The sequence below is a fragment of the Aulostomus chinensis genome, chromosome 11 (assembly GCF_037954235.1).
Source record: "Aulostomus chinensis isolate RoL2024-O1b breed Wild chromosome 11, RoL_Achi_v1.0, whole genome shotgun sequence".
Taxonomy (NCBI): domain Eukaryota; kingdom Metazoa; phylum Chordata; class Actinopteri; order Syngnathiformes; family Aulostomidae; genus Aulostomus; species Aulostomus chinensis.
The window spans coordinates 10,569,444-10,586,346 of NC_141330.1; the positions used below are offsets into that span (position 1 = coordinate 10,569,444).

General features: G+C 45.6%; 1 protein-coding gene across 2 annotated transcripts; it reads right to left on the minus strand.

Moving 5' to 3' along the window:
* Positions 1-412: 412 nt before the first annotated feature.
* On the minus strand, positions 413-16,362 carry LOC147253270 (uncharacterized). Of its 2 annotated transcripts, XM_086218351.1 has the most exons (10): positions 15,811-16,362; positions 14,338-15,624; positions 8,466-8,672; positions 7,922-8,135; positions 7,484-7,645; positions 6,308-6,526; positions 5,534-5,680; positions 5,196-5,436; positions 4,875-5,039; positions 413-4,512 (listed from the first exon to the last, which is right to left on the minus strand). In XM_086218351.1, the coding sequence occupies exons 2-10, from the start codon at positions 15,030-15,032 to the stop codon at positions 1,907-1,909; spliced, it is 4,656 nt and encodes a 1,551-aa protein (XP_086074477.1). In that variant the 5' UTR covers positions 15,033-15,624; positions 15,811-16,362; the 3' UTR covers positions 413-1,906. The 2 variants fall into 2 exon arrangements, with proteins under 2 accessions (XP_086074477.1, XP_086074476.1); XM_086218350.1 differs by having other exon boundaries at positions 14,338-16,362.
* Positions 16,363-16,903: the final 541 nt, after the last annotated feature.

The following is a 16,903-nucleotide window of genomic DNA, read 5'->3' on the forward strand; positions in this document are numbered from 1 at the left end:
AGAAAGAATCCATTGAATTTTCAGGGAGATCAATTTAAAATGAATAAATAAAATAGCATTTGAATTACGCTGGAATTTGCTGAGTTGACCCTGGCTGAGGTATGAGCTCTCCAAGTGCCCTTCACTTTTTCTGTTAAAATTATTGAATTGATCCTCTCTGCATTTTGATTACTCATCTAACTGTCTTGTGACCGCTGTGTATTTTCTTTGAATGTTTGTTTGGTCCTTTTTACACTTCTAAAGAAGCGTTTCAAATGAGCAAAGAAAAATAACATAGCAGCGCGTTGCGGAATCTGAAATGAAACTGTTTGAAATATTAGAGTTGAAGTGTTTTGAGTCCACATGACTAAAATTTTAAAGTTTGAAGAGAATTATTGATTATTTGCTACATTATCAATACTGCTTCCTGTTACTGCCACTGATTACTGTCACAGCAATTCAAATATCAATATATATATATGTATAAATATATATATTTTCATATCAGACAGAAATACACATGCAAACACAAATGAGCACATGCCTCAACACACTCAACAAGATGATATCTAAAGCTACTTTATTCATACATCCAGATATACATCACCTTCATCATCATCACCACCAGCGTTGCTGAGATCACCACAGTCGTCGTCATCATTTTCAATGCCACAGTCAACATCATCAGTTTGACATTATTAACTATTTTTCTCCACTCAAAAGCTAAAGCTGTGATAAATAGAAAATAAAACATTTGGTCCTTAAATATTTAGTCTAGGCAACATGGTATCAGGGGTTAAGACAGAAATGCCTTGTTGCTACCCACACAAAACATCAAACATTACCGGAAATGGGCGACAGACAGAGAAGACCACCAGTTGAACATAAGGCTGATGGAAGCAGAGAGCAAAGTGTCGGGGAAACTGAGAGGGTGGGAGAGAGTGTGTAAGCGTCAAAGAAACAGTTAGCGACCAGAGCTGTGAAATCAGATGAAAGGCGGACGGAGATGAAAGAGGCAGAGGAGCGAGGAGGCATACAACAGACCAACAGAGAGGCACGTATTTACACGGAGCCGGGTGGAACAAAACTAAGTGAGCCACAGTGCACAGCAGAGCAGTATTGTATGTGTCGCACGATAAAAACACAATTTACAGAAGTTGTCAGAGCGAACATGTAAGTTTTAAAAGTGTTCAAAAACTAAACATCACACACACACACACACTTGGGACAACAAAACTACCAGTGGACTGCTCCTAATTATTCAAATTCACATGAGTATCAGCTTTACAGTGATTTTTAAAGTCTATATAATGATCCTTATTACTCTGATGAGAAAATATTACACTTTGGTGAAGAATGGGAAGCAAGAGGGAGTTGGAGCTGGAAACCAGTAACATGTTCTATTGCCTGTATTTGAAACAAAACAGACTATCTTCCCAGCAGCAGCAGCAGCAGCATTCGCAGCAGCAGCAGCAGCAGCAGAGAAATGATTATTTTCTCACATTTTTTATTGTCAAGGTCATTTCCTTGTACATGATGTCAGATGTTTTACATGTATTGCTCTTTTAATTATCCAACACTTGAAGACTTTTTCTACATATTTTTCTCTGAGTTCTAAATCATATTTCCACGTCCCTGCTTGCTCCAATAATCACTAACGCAGATATGTATGTATACATTTGAACGTTTTTTTTAGACTCTTGCACGAGCGCATCAACAGACCTCACAGTCTTTCTCCTTGAGTGATGGTTTGGTTTAGAGTCACATGAACACTGATGTTCTAAGACAATCACATCCTAGAGTGAATGCAAACATCTACCTGCCCACATGAGATTGGATACCAACACAACTCTGTCCATGTCCATGGCTTTGCTAATCAGCGCACAAAACCTCCCGTGAGATCTTTTCTTCCTCTTCTTCTTTTTTTTTACATATTGGCAGGCAGTTTGTGTCTTAGTCCCTCTGAGTCTTTTCTGGCTAGTGACAGCTGGGGGTCCTTTTTCCCCCCTTTAGGAGAGGTGGTGTTAGCTGGGGTGGCTGCTTGTGCAGACTGGGTGGGTGGAGCAATGGTCTTGGTAGGAGTAGAGGGTGTGTTTAGTTTTGAGGAGTGGGTAGGGGCAGTTGTGGTGGTTGGCAGTTGTTTTGGGGGTTGTGTAGATGCAGGAGAGATGCTAGGAGAGGTGGTGGTGGTCGGAGTAGAGGGGTTAGTGGAGCTCAGGTTTGGGCATAAAGTTGATGAGACTAAGGTTGTTGCTGGGGTTGATTTTGTGGAACGAAGTGAACCTGAGGTGGGACTTGGGGTAAGGACGGGAGGGGTTTGCTTTACAGGATGAACCGAGAAAGTTACTTTGGTGGGAGAACTTGTGATTGTGAGCACTGGGTTTAGAGGGGAAGAGGGTTTTGAGATCTGGCTCGAGGTGGGGGCCTTGGCTGAACTAAAGACAGATGGCTGTAAACAAGGTGTTGGACTCTGGGATTTACTCAGGGTGGGGATGGATGTGGCAGGGATGGGGGAGAGGGAAGGGGTAGGGGTCAGTGTCGTTTGGGTAGAAGTTGGGCTTTGGGAGGAAACTGATGAGAGAGTTTGCGCAGGGGTTTGGGAGGGAGTGGTAGTGCGGGTACGTGCTGCCTGAGTTGGAGAAGGTATTGGAGTGGGTGCAGGACTCGCACCAGACATTGGTGAAGCAGAAGGAGGTGTGTTGGATGCTTTGGCTCTGGGGCTCTGAGGGCGTGGTGTTGAAGAGGTGACCAAAGAAGACGGGGGAGAGGATGAGGTAAGTGATGACTTGGGCCCAAATGTTTGAGGAAGTGGAATAGCAGTTGAAGCAGAGGACTGGGGGGGAGTGGAGGAGGGAGAGGGAGAGGAAGAACAGGGAGAAGGTGTGGCAATTGGTTTGGGACGAGGAGTGGAAGAAGTGACCAAGGAAGATGGAGGAGAGGAGCAAGTAAGGGACGACTTGGGCCCAAATGTTTGAGGAAGCGGAACAGGGTTTGAAACCGAGGACTGTGGGGGAGTGGAGGAGGGAGAGGGTGAGGAAGAGCAGGGAGAGGGTGTAGCGATTGGTTTGGGACGAGGGGTTGAATTGAATGATGGTGCGGTTGTTCCTGCTGTTGGAGGGGTGGAGCAGGGTGGAGGTGAGGAGGAGCGAGATGGGGTCATTGGAACTGGTTTGGGGCGAGGTGTTTGGGATGGAGTCGGGGTAGGAGATGGGGGAGTGGGCACAGGTGAAGGGGTGGCAGAGGATAGTGGGGTTTGCTTCGGAGAAGAGGAAGAAGCTGCAGAAGGCATGTGTGCAGCATGAGGGGCAGACGGTGTGAACATGGCTGCACTTGCAGAGATAGCTTGTGCTATAGTGGGCTGAGTGAGAACTGTGGCCTGTGCTTGTGTTTGGGTATTTAACATCACATTGCTTATCAGCTGTATCGGAGTGTTGGATGTCAGAATGCCTGCGCTGCCACCTCTGGCTAACTGCCCTGCCAGGAAAGGAGCTGCCAGCAAATTACCACCGGACGCCTTCCGGTGGAGAGGCGGATGAGGCTGCACACCAGCCCACGAGCGGTGAGGCAGAGTGGGCTGCGAAGCAGACAGCAGCCTAGCCTCCTGAGTGAGTCTGCCTAATGCTGGCAGACCCTGAGAACTGTTTCCTCCATGACGTAAAAGAGCTTCTTTTGCTCCCTGTTGACTTGTCACAGAAGTGCTGCCATCCGTTGGGGCACCAGAAGCAGCAGCGGTGTTGTTGGCAGGTACCTTGTGGAGGGGTGGAGTTGTTGGCCCCCCACTTGTAGGTGCTCCAATAGGCCCACCTATGACTGAAGGATGATCAGCCTGAAGGCGGAGGCTGTAATGAAGAGTCCGTCCTTGCTGGACAGAAGTTGGGACAGAAGGGGCAGGAGTGGGTGGAGTTTTGGCAATTGGAGGTGATGTCAACCCACCAGGTGGGCCCATGGTTGAGGGGGAAGCAGGAAATCCTCTTGGGGACAAACCTCCCATCCCTCCCATTGCCATCATCCCGATGAGGGAGCTGACTGATGGACGAAGGGGCTGCAAGACTGGACCACGAGGAGGAGAGAGGGGAAAAGAAGAAGAGGGTGAAGGAGAGATAAGCGGAGAGGGGAGGAAGAATGCACTTCCAAGTGCATGCTGCTGCTGCAACTGCTGGAGTTGCTGCTGCTGTTGCTGCTGCTGGTGCATGAGGGCAATGGCTACATTACTGGTGGCAGCAGCAGTCTGTAGGGGGGCATGGACCAGCGGTGCCCAGATGACAGGGCGTGGCCTGGGAGACACAGCGCCACTTCCTCCCATGACTCCACTTCTTCCTGCTGCAGCAGCTGCAATGGCATCCTGCATGGCCGGCATGCTGTCATGTTTGACAATCTGCTGCACCAGCATGCTGTCACAGGAGCCCAAATTGCAAGCTGCCAGACCTCCACCTGCCCCTGGACCTCCTCCACCCCGACCTCCACCACGACCCATGCTACCACCCAGCGAACCACCCTGGGATGACTTCCGCAGGAGCATGGAGTTTTTCCTGCCTGTGAAGGAATACAAGAAAAGTTGCAAAAACTCCCTTTTTATCTGAGTTATTATGTGCCAACTCATTGCAGATATGGAAGGTGTGAAAAAAACAATGTTTTACTTTGTAGAAGATAAAGGTGTACACAGAATAAATATTAGACAGCTGGGGTTTCAGCCTAAGGCTTTTCTTCACTGGAGACATTGCTAATCCGTTATTATTTCTCTCAGCTTGTTTCCAAGATGTGCTCTGACTTTTCAGCTGAGGACGTGGCTGACAAAGTTCCTCAGAAGTGTATTCAAAGATTGGATGGATGAATTAAAACGATAAATCAAATAACCTCTCAAAAAAGGATGTGCAAGTCAGAAATCCATACATTACCAATGCGATCTAAACGGTCGACAGCGACAGTTTCAAAGGCACGCCGCATCATCGGGTGTTCCTCCAACACCTCATTAAAGCTGTCCACGCTGAGAGAGTATAAGCGACAATATGTGTCTGCACGGACGCTGGCTGTCCTCCGGCCACGTGTCAACAGACAGATCTCTGCGGAAAAAACACGGACAAGAAAACTGGAAAATAGGATAAATAGGATAAATAAATCCCCCAGTAATATGTACAAACATGAGCTAGCATCATCTTCTATCCCCCAGCTGAAAACTCTATCTGCAAGACGTTTCTAGACTGCTTGGCTTGGCTCACCTCCAAAATAAGACCCATCACTCAGTTTGGTTTCCTTGTTGCCACGTGTCAGTACACTGACTCGTCCATGTTGGATAAAGTACATCTTCCGTCCAACTGTGCCCTCGCGGATGATGAAGTCTGCAGGCTGGAACACTTCAAAGCGAAGCTTGGTCAGCACGGCGGTCACAAAGTTGGGATCAGCGTTGGCAAACAGCGGCATGTTCGCCACCAGACTCCGGCAGTTAAAGCTGACTATCTCCTATGTGGAGAAAAAGCAGAGAATGTGAGACAGCAGGGAAGGACGAACCATTTGTAATCCGATTTTGTAAATGTGAGGGTGCTCATGAACTTGTTACCTCCTTAAGTGGCTCACTGAGTTCTCCCAGGATGTTCTCCTCGTCAAACATTTTCCCCTGGAAGCGGTGTTCGTAGTACTCATGGATCTTTTGCCGGACGTCAGCAGGAAGTTTGTGGAACGACATGTACTGCTCCACTTGCTTGTACTGCAGGAACATACAAGAACACACACAGACAGGTGAGACATCTGCAGACCAACACGCTTTAAAAATAACATGTTTCAATGGTGATGCAGATTTGATGATGACTGTACATTAAGTTGACGTCACAATGCCAAATTTTGTCAAGGAGAAAAAAACTACCTCAAGACTTTTTTCCTCTGGATGTCTAATTATTTTATTGAATAATGTAATGTTTTATTGTCCATAAAATATAAGAATATAGTAAAACATATCCATCACAATTTTATGTTGAGGCTGTCAGATTCCTTGCAACTGAGAATAGGGAGTTCAAGAAAATTTGTCATTTTGTCATCTTCAAAAGTCCCTTGATCAAAGAATAGTTCATTAATTTTTCATCTACACATTTGTATTCTGCACTTTTGGCTCAACTAGACAAGCAATTCAAAGATGCCTTAGGCTCTGGAAAGTTGTCAAGAACATTTCTTACTAATTCTTACATTTTACAGACAACTAATCACATCAAGTATTGAAAGATGAACTCATTTAGGAAGTATTAGCAGCAGCCATTGCCAGGAAATATTTGGATTTCAAATAGCTAAACTACAAAGAATACTGAGGGAGAAATGAATGGACTGACAAAGAACATTTCACCTTTTCCTGGTACTGCCGTCGTGAAGAGTCCAGGGACTGAATGAGAGCAGTGGCGTGGCCGATGAACATGGCATAGCAGGTGGCGCCTACGATCATGCTCAGCATGGTGAGCCACACATCAGTCATCCCCTCTGGAGCCTGGGCACCATAGCCAATACATAACATGTGGCTCATGGCTTTGAATAGAGCATAGGAGTACTGCACGCCCCATGTGTCATTCTGCGAGTGGGAGAGACAGACGAGTGTGACAGGGGAGTAAAAGAAGTTTCAAGTGTTAATTACCAAGGCGCCGCAATACTGAGTTGTTCTTATTTTAGTCAGCTTACGGGATCTTTTCTTTTTTCTTTTTTTTTCCAGCGGTGCTTAGCCACACTAATTCACAAAATACAGCCAGGATCATAACATGTAAAAGCAGAGCTCTTTAACTGACAGAACAGCTTACGACTTGAAATTATGTTTTGAAGGCTGCATGATACATTAAGAATAACCACACAGGCAGTAAAAGAGCAATCATTATACATTATTAAATACCCTTAAGGCTGAAATAAGAGCAGCTTGTATTTGTATGTGTATGCCCTCATGTGTAAGGTTGTGTGTGAATCCAATTACTAAGATGTTAATGGTCCAACAGATGAGGGGATTTTCTCGAGGGAATATCCCACAATCAACCTGCTAAGCAACAGTCACCAAGGCAACCTTAGAGACATGAGTCAGCCTTTCATACAGCTGTGTGTATTTAACGTCGTCCGTACGACTGCGTGCACGTGATCAACGCACATTTGCGCATTCACTCATCCACCTGATCTCTATTGAGGATTTTAATTGGAGATTTTTTTTCCCCTGTGATGACGATAGTCACTTTTATTCCAATTGGACGTGTTTCTGCATGAGCCAATTAACGCAGATAAGGAGCAAACAATCTGATAAACACTCTGTCACTGCACACACACAGATAACCCTGAACCAGGCCTTTCAGAGTTAGTGGTTTGCTTCCATGTGAAATGAATTTTGTACACACTGTTCAAACAAGCAAGATATGGCTTTGTGTTTCATTTGATTCAGATCAATTATTGTTCTGTTTTGTTCATCACACAATTAAAGCATTCATAGATGCACATCAGAAATAACTCAGTCAAACACATGAACTCATATGCAGACTGCAGGTTAGAGACTCACCACCATCAGGTTCTTGGAAACCCAGCAGTCAGGAGGGAAGTCCTGCAACATGGGCACAAGGAACTGGAGGCAGCCGTCCCAGTGGCACAGCAGCAGCATCATGCCAATCAGATTTACAATCCGCACCATGGCACTGGCAAGGTCATAGGTCATATGAAAGATCTGACGAGGAGCAGAGGGGTGCAGTGAAGGTGGAGAGGGTATGTGGTGTGTTTTAAAGGTTTTTTTTTTTTTTGGTATAATATATGATTTTCTGAAAAAAACTGTTGGAAATCAATAAAATATTCAACATATTATGGCAATTCTACCCTAACGATGATATTTCATAGAAAAGTGCTTATGATGAGTCATAGCTTAAATAATTAATGAGTTTTGTGCTACCTCTTTCAACAAATATGTCTTTGACTCTGGTCTCTGTTTCCAGCCTCTGTTTCTCACCTCCTCCCACTGGTGGATGTAGCGGATGAGTCTAGAGAGGCGAAGCAGCCTCAGCAGACTCAGGATTTTGGTGAAGCGGACAATACGCAGCGCCCTGGCTGTCCTGTAGACCTCAGAGTCCAGACTGTCCACCATTAGGAAGATGTAGTCCACCGGGATAGATGACACAAAGTCTACGAGGAACCAGCTCTTCAGATAGTTCTGGCGGATTGCTCTGAGACACAGAGTGAAGACTGGTGACATTTCTCATTTGGCGAAATAGCCTTGTGGACGTGGCTCCAACATTTGCCTGGCATTCAACACATCTCATCAATATTCATCAGACATAGAGCTGGGATGTGAACAAAGCTCTGCCACTGGCTGCACATCACCTTTTCATATCTCACACACGGATTTGTTTAAACACTCAGACAGCAGATGGGGAGAAGACATTTAAATTGATGGCTGCCATATTGATATTCTAGATTAATACTCCCCCAGCACCACCCTCCCCACCGTGGCCTTGACACTTGTGAGTCATTAACACATTCATTCTCCTCCTGACCTGGGGTCCAGCAGAATCTCAGTGCTGTCCTCCTTCACAATGCCGGTTCTGAAGTTGAGAACCAAGTCGACCATGAACAGAGTGTCAGACACCACGTTGAAGATGATCCACGAGGGAGTGTTCTCGTCTCTGAAGAACGTGATGCCCACTGGTAGGATGATTAAGTTCCCCATCATCAGCAGTAACATCAGCAGGTCCCAGTAGAATCTAGATGCAGAGAAATGAGTTAGATTCTTGTATGTAGTCAATGTATGTGATGTTGTGCCTTCACTATTGGTGCTTCTACATCCCTAATCCATATCACGTACGAGCACTTTTTGATAAAAAGGATGGTCCTCGCTGGAAAAGTTATCAAATTAAGTTTTTTTTATTTACAAATGAATTACATTCAGGGGGTGGTATGGCTCAGTGGTAGGGTGGCTTCTAGCAACCGAAGGGTCGCTGGTTTGATCCTCACTTCCCCCCATGACTATGTCGAAGTGTCAAGAAACCCCCCCCCCCCCCCCCCACGACCCTCAATGGATACGCGGTATAGAAAATGGATGGATGGTGGAATTACATTCAAATGCTCAAACAAGATCTCTAGAAACAAAAAGGCAAACATAGTTATATAAAAGTATACCTGGCATTGACACATCGCTATAGGCCTGAGTACCAAACTCAGCATCAACCCTCAGTTCTAAAATTCAATACCTGAGAAGCAAATCTTCAACCATGAACCTTCAAAAATTGATTTCTGTATTCAAAACATTAGTGTTGAGGAACCAGTGTCAAAGGTATCAATCAATATTGATATGTTTATCGATATTGATGTTGCAGTTTGACTGGCGCAGTTTAATTTATTGTCATGTTTGGTACGCATTTCCATATATAAGAAAAATAAAATTTCATTTCCCTTAAAAGACAATAAAATAGCGCATCCATTCATCCATATTATACCGCTTATCCTGTTAAGGGTCGTGGGGGGGGGGGGGGGGGGGGGGCTGGAGCCTATCCCAGCAACCTTCAGATGAGAGGCGGGGTTCACCCTGGATGGGCCTACGGTCAATTTAGAGCAGGGGTCCCCAAACTTTTTTCTGTGAGGGGCACATAACTTTTCCCCTCTCTGATGGGGGGCCGGGGTCAGTTTGTAACAGAAAAAGTGTGACGATCGGAGGGGTGCCCAAACGTAAAAATGTATTGTTTTCCAGAAAGCCACACTACCAGATAACTCTCTCTGGGTTCTTCACAGAAAAAAAGTCAGGAAATCTATAGTGACACTACCAAATAACCCTCTCTGGGTTCGGGTCTAGGATTTTTTTCTGGGGGTTGCCAGATAGGGGCACAGACTGCAGAAGGGTGGAATAGAATACCGCATTCTATGCGTGTATGAAATAGTTACTAACTGACTGTGTTCACACCAAATGGCAATGCAAATTTTGGCGTCGCTTTTTTTTGCGAATGACGCGAATATAAACATATTGATCCAGCGATCAAATTCGCGCGAATAAAGCGACGTGACAATTCGCGTCGCGTTTGGTGTGAACACACCTTAATAGTTAATAATGAAAATAGTTCATAGCTAGCTATCAATTTTATTATCAAATACAAATACACATATATGGAAAAAAAAAAAATCAAAATGCGTCTCTGGTATTGTTCAGGGGGTCGGGCCAAATGTGGAGGCGGGCTGTATCCGGCCCGCGAATTAATAAATAATAGTCTAAAATAGATGAATACATGAATGAAGATGCCTGTATAAAAATCATAATTTCACTTGTTTCACTTCCTGGTCATACAAAATGGTAAAGTATGTTAATTTCTTGCATGTTAACTGCTAGCAGAGCAGGTGAGCATCCAGTACAAAATGTATAGAACAGAGCAAATGTTCATATTAAAAACAAGGGAAAATGTCACTGCCACATTTACTTCAATCATATTTGACTGATTTGAGGTATTTCTTTTCTATTACACATCAAAAAAATAACTGTGAAAATATTTCAAACACTTTTTATGCACACACTCACCAATTCGTCACATAAGGGTGAGTTATATTGTAGAATTCCAGAAGTGGCACATCTGTCGGCCCATGTTATCAATCCGCCTGTAACTTTATCATAATTTCTCATCATGTTATCTTCACTATCTTGCTCTATTTTACACAGATCTATTTCCTGCCTATCCATCCTGGAGGACAGGTCTCTCCTCCATTCCTCCTCCCTCCCATTCTTCATGATTTGATATGAAGTTTTAAAGCCAGTTGGTGTCGTACGTTGTACAGGCTGTAAAGACCCTGGAGGCTTTCTGATATGCGACGCTGGGTTTTTATTCATAAATCTGACATGAATTTGCAAACAGTTTAGAAATACACAACAGATTCTTTATCTTGCACGCCGATAAAGCAGAACAAGAGTAAAGAGAATTGAATTGAAAGGAGACGCAGACCGGAACAGAAGAGAATGAAAAGCCTCATCAATCTGTATTTCATGTCGGAGAGAACGACTGTGACGTAACTCGCCCATAAAAATATGAGGAAACAGTCGTGTCACTGGGATGGTGGAAGTGATTAAAGTATGACAGAGGAGATGATCCAATCATCTTGAGTCGACTTCTGTCATCCTCCTGTCTCTTCCCATAATTCCTTTGATCCATCACCTCAACCCGTATCGATGACTTGCATCCTCTCTCTCTCGCTCTCTATCTTCTGTGAGAAAATAGACTCTAGCTCTGTGGTCGATCACTATTGAGCCCTAATTTAGTAACACAACCTCATGGTGGGATGCTAGCGCAAGACTGATGAAGATTAAGTATGAGTCATCACACTGCCACACACACTCACACGTCTCAGTGACTTTGCCACTTTTACTACTGAGAAGCATCACTTCATAAACACTGGCAGTAAATAGTGGGATTATTTACAGCAACACAGACGTGGAGGTTCTGTTGCTGTAGTGACAGTGATGAGGATTCATCGCTGACCTTAAAGACACACATTGTTAATTCTGTTAATGATGAACAACATTTAAAATTGCGTCATAATAACTGGATGTTTATTTTTGTCTGTATAACCAGATATTATAATATTCTAAATCCAGACTGTATGGTGGTACTTTATCTTCAGACGGAGGATGGGACTCAAAAAGCTTAGAGTGGACGCTCTTGGACAACATATAAGGGTGAATCTAACAGTGGAATGATGTTATTAAAGGAATCACGTTTTAGTTTTGTAGTAGAAGACACCGTACACGGATGTTGTTGTTAAATGTGACAGCTGATGAGCTCAGGAGAACAAAGCAGAACAACAAAACACACAAGATGTCAGATCCAAACTCAAATGCTTGTCATGTTATGCTAAACACTCGCCTGCCTTCTCAGATACCTGTGTGTGTGTGTGTGTGTGTGTGTGTGTGTGTGTGTTTAGTTCATGCAGGCGGACATGCATGAACAGTTGTGTGTAGTTGCTTGTGAACACACACACACACACACACACACACACACATATTCGAATGCAATTACAGCTGCTATCTGTGGCCTCGTCGCGATTCCGTTTAAGAAATGAACAGGTGCTAGAGGAGAAGTGACCTGCATCTACCTGCTCAGCTGCTGTCACACCAAACGCTAATGTTACTGTAAGTGAGGCTAAGAGTCTCCCATGTGGTCTTTGATTGGTTCCCTGTTTGCAGCTGGCCAGATGTCAGTTCTGTGCAGGTTTCCACCCATCAACCTGCCAGATATACAAACTAGCTCAGCAGTTGCAAGCTATCATAAAATACATCGGTTACTATTAGGAGTGATGACTGTTCCAACATCTTTGCTGGTTTTTCTTTATGTTTCCCTTTGCTCATTTTAAAAAGCCTCAAGTCATGCCAGACTAAGTATTTTCTTCACCTCTTCTGCCACTTGTTTCATATTCTTATAGGTGTAGCGGTGCAATGTGTTTTCTTAATGAGGTGAAGGGTGTTAGAGCTTATCATCTGACTCTGCACTGCTCACACACAAGTATTCACATACACAAACCATCTCGCGTGTTCAAGGTCAGCGCTGGGTCAAAAACCAAGACGGGGCTTTAGTAGTAATCTGTCTTTGGTTCTCTGGCTGCGGCCACACGCCTCAGACATTGCTCCAGACTACTGATACTTAACTGAAAAGTTAGATGCTTGAATTATGCATAATGCACACTCAATCTGCATAATTCAGAATGCCATACATAATTAATCAAAATTCAATTGTAATTCTCAAACAGGATCATTAGGATGATTTGCATCTTGAGCTATCATGCATGAATATCAATAAGTGGACTGAGATTCAATTATTCCATCCATCCATCCATCCATCCATCCATCCATCCATCCATCCATCCATCCATCCACACCCCTTCATCAATCGGTCCTCACTGATCCCATATCACCTGTGAGCAGACGCATGAGCAGCACTTGACTGATCATCAAATTGACAGACAATACAAAATGACTCTGTATGTGTGTATGTGTGTGTGTGTGTGTGTGTGTGTGTGTGTGTATGTATGTGTGTATGTGTGTGTGACTGATGAGACAAAAGTGGGCCAGGAGCCATGGGGATCAAGTCATCCATTGTTGCTGCTGTCTGTCTGGAGATTATGAACACCGTCTCTCCCTCTGCTCTCTGCACCTGCACATTTTAGGAGTGTATGATATGCAAAGTCTCTTTAGGGAAACATGCTAGTGTCTGAAAGCATGTGGGTGTTATTAGAATTATAAAACTGAAGTTCACTCTCCACTCAAAGAGGGGAGAAACCTTTCATAATACCACTGTCAGGTTTGTTTGTATCTCTGGGAGTCACTTTAGCGGAAGTAAACAAAATAAAACATCCTCAACAGTCAATTTCACTCCAGTTTATATTGATTTTCAGCTCAGGTAGCAGAAAAAAAAACCCTGCATGGAGTCAACAGCAGGGGGTGCTGTGCTAAGTTCATGTTGCTAACTGACATGGAAGGCATCTCTAGCTCCCTCCCTGATCAGCCAAACACCTCAGGGCTAAATTTGTCCTTCTAATTTGCAACTCCTCACATCTATCTCTGTCTAACTGTGAAACACTTTTTGAGGAAACAACAGGCCACAGTGAGTCTTGGTTTTTCTGTCAATGGGGAGAGGTGCCATGACAGTGTACTGCCTAAATTGGAGGAGTCTTCCTCAGCTGCACTCTTGCCCTTATATAAACACCCCCTGATTCCATCACGCTCCGTAATTTTCATCCACTCCTCTTATTCTCCCCCTCCTCAAACCAACCCCCACATCTCTAACACTAGGCCTGCAGTACACTAGGGCTACATGATTTATATATACTATATTTAGCTAGTCAACTGATATTGACACCACTATACTTATAGTCACTGAAAAAACATATGAAAATGTGATGATGTGCAATGCTTTCTTCGATTTAAACAATAGGATTTGCAGGCCAGATCATCTCTGCAGCACAACATCTTATAAAAATGGTATCTAAACACTTATTTTTCTTAAATGTTGCACCTCCTGAGCAGCCAACATTGCAGGAGGCAATATTACTATTTCAATAAATGTATTATTCATAATAGACAAGATATATTGAACCTCCTGTACCTCATTTTGCCTCTCAGTTGAAATCCTCAACACAACAGGACCTGTTTCCTGCTCCCTTCTCTAGAGTCTGGGATTATTCCCCAGCAACCTCTCTTGTTGCTCAGATCCATTTATATCCAACGAAATTTTATGTGCTACAAGTTGTTTTGCAAAAACATTTTTTTGTGATGGCATGTTGTGGAGTGTGCATTTGTGTGTGTGTGTGTGTGTGTGTGTGTGTGTGTGTGTGTGTGTGTGTGTGTGTGTGTGTGTGTGTGTGTGTGTGTGTGTGTGTGTGAGGTGTCTGGCTCCATACCTGAAGTCACTGTAAGGGTGTATGATCCACGACCCTGCTGATTTCAGCCTCTCCTGCTCCAGGGCTACAGCTTTGTGTGATCCAAACATGCGCAGGCTAAACTTGTTGACCCCGGGCTGCAGCATGGCTCCAAACTGTCTCTGGATGAAGGTGCTCTGGTTAGAGTTGCTGTAGTCCTCTCCGTCCAGCCCCATTCCAAACCCACCCAGTCCAGACTGACCCACCATCTCGGGGGTCCCTGCCGAAGTGGTGTTGCAGGCCGTGGTAGTGGTGGTCTCTTGACCTGTGGCTACGACCATGACTCCAGTTCCAGTGGAGGAGGTGGAGGCCAAGGCGGCGCGGGACGTGGCGAAGCCCACTGAGCGTGACGGCGGGTGGGCTGAGGAGGAGGAGGAGGGTGGAGGCGGGAGGGGCACCGGCGTGGTCGGCGTGCCCGCTGAGCGAAAGGGAAGGCCGTCCCTGGTGGAGGAGCTCATGATAGAGAGGCGGCGGCCACGTCCACCTGAGGAGGTGCTGTCAGCCCCGAAGGAGCCCTTGTCCCCCTCCAGCGAGGCCTGGGACAGCCTGTAGCCCGGAGAGGGCAGGCTCCCTTTACTACGCCGCTTTGAGTCCCCTCCATTCCGCCTGGGGAGACTATCACCCCCGGATCCTCCGGTGCTACCGGAGGTACCTACACCTCCAGCCACCCCATCCATCCCACCCGAGTGAGGGTTAGAGGAGGGCGTGTAGCCAAGAACTGCAACTCCCGCCCCCCTCAGAAAAACAAGTGTAGCCGACCTGTCTTGATTACATATGTGAGAATGTCAATGTCACATGAAATATTAAATTTGAAAAGCTAAGTAGAAGTGGTGTCTCTGCGTGTCGACGGCTCGCACCTCTGCCCTCTCTCTGCCGGCGTGGCCATCCTTACCTCAGTGCCCTTGGAAAAAAAAAAATCAGACATGAAATCCTTCAGTGTGACGCCAGCAGCTTCGCTTCACTTCTCTTTTCTTAAAGTGTCTCGTTTGTCCTCACAGATGTTTCTCTATCATTCCTCCTTCCTCGTCCTTGAAACGCTGCTCCCCGCCCGAGGCCCTCCCTCTCCTCTCCACAGCCGCCCTCAATGCTCCGACGCCGGTCATGCTGGCACCAGATTCCCGGTCTTTTGTAGATAACGGATGTCTCTTCTCACTGCCCGTCGGCGTCCAGCGTCTGTGTCCAGGCTGCTCGCCCAGTTTAACTCTGGATCATGGCGTGAGGGATCATTGTGAGTGGCGAACATTCATCGGCGGATGAATGACAAGGACGCTGTCAGGAGGGATGGGTTGTTAATGGACATCAGGGACGCACATCTTAGGCACGGACGGGCGCTCACACTCCGAGGCGCACCGACTCAATGTGAAACGCACACTACCACCAACCACAAATACACACAGACAAAAACACACCGACTGGGACACACAACACGGCGGAAACAAGTCAAATAGGCTGTACCCGGATCTAGCCCATGTTTCCAGGGAATCCGCGGCATGTTGTCATTTCAGTGACCGAGCGGAAAAACACTCATCGTGAAAGAAGGCGCGCCTTCAAGCTGAAGCGCTCGGCCAGCCAGAAGAGACACCACGGGCTCTATACACAGCCCAACTGATAACGGAATTAACTTGGTAAGGTGTTCACAGTCTGACGCCCGAAATCCTCTCATCAGCAGGCGCAGCCACGAAGATTCACAGTCCTGCCGACTTTCACTGACATTGTATCCACCGGCTGCCCGGGTACGGCGCCGTCCTTTCCGATGGTATGGCACCGATAATCAGGCTCAACCACATGCGGAATGCTTCACGAAATAAAACAACTTGTTGAACGGCGGAGGATGCTGCTGCTGCTCAGATCTCCCCGCTGAAAAGCGCTCCTCGCTCCGACTCGAGCCTCAGAGGTCGAGCAGGCACATCCACAGAAGCGCGCGGCGCGTATAAATGAAATATTAAATAAATAAATGCGCACATAAGGGTCTGGATTTAATCGGCCTGTTTCCATGGCATCCGCATCATCCGTTCCCCAAGGCCGCGTGCCCGGCCGGCGCAAGACGCACGCACCCCTCGCAGGTACAGGTGGCGCGTCATCATCCCTCACCAATACAGCGAGGGAGCGTGTGACGCTGAGATCTCGGAAACAGAGAGAAAGCCGTTGACTCCCGAAGGTGGTTGAAAGTTACAGAGGAACAACAATCGAATTCAATCTGATCAAGTTCTTTAAAGCATCCAGGTGGAAGAACATCGCACTCTTCAGGGGTAAAAAAAGGCTGTAAAAAAACAAAAAACAAAAGATGCGTGATGTAGTAGACACGCACCCACAGTGTCACCCTTTGCCCTGAAGTGAAAGCAGAGAGGTAGCAGTCATCAAGTGATTTGAACGGAGACTAAGAAATGGGAATGATGTCGTAATGGTGCAATTTTAAAGTAATGTTATTGTATTTATGTGCATTAATCAGCCTTCACCACAATTCAGACGTGTTTTCTTAAATTAAAATTGTCAAGGTTCACATTCTAAATGTTCCATGGAACATGTCCATGATGTACAAAGGGTTACA

Coding starts and splice junctions, on each gene's coding strand:
- LOC147253270 (XM_086218351.1), bottom strand. CDS start 15,032: ATGGATGGGGTGGCTGGAGGTGTAGGTACCTCCGGTAGCACCGGAGGA. Junction 5,681..6,307: donor GACGGCAGTACCAGGAAAAG/GTGAAATGTTCT, acceptor ATGTTCCTGCAG/TACAAGCAAGTGGAGCAGTA. Junction 4,513..4,874: donor CGACCGTTTAGATCGCATTG/GTAATGTATGGA, acceptor ATTCCTTCACAG/GCAGGAAAAACTCCATGCTC.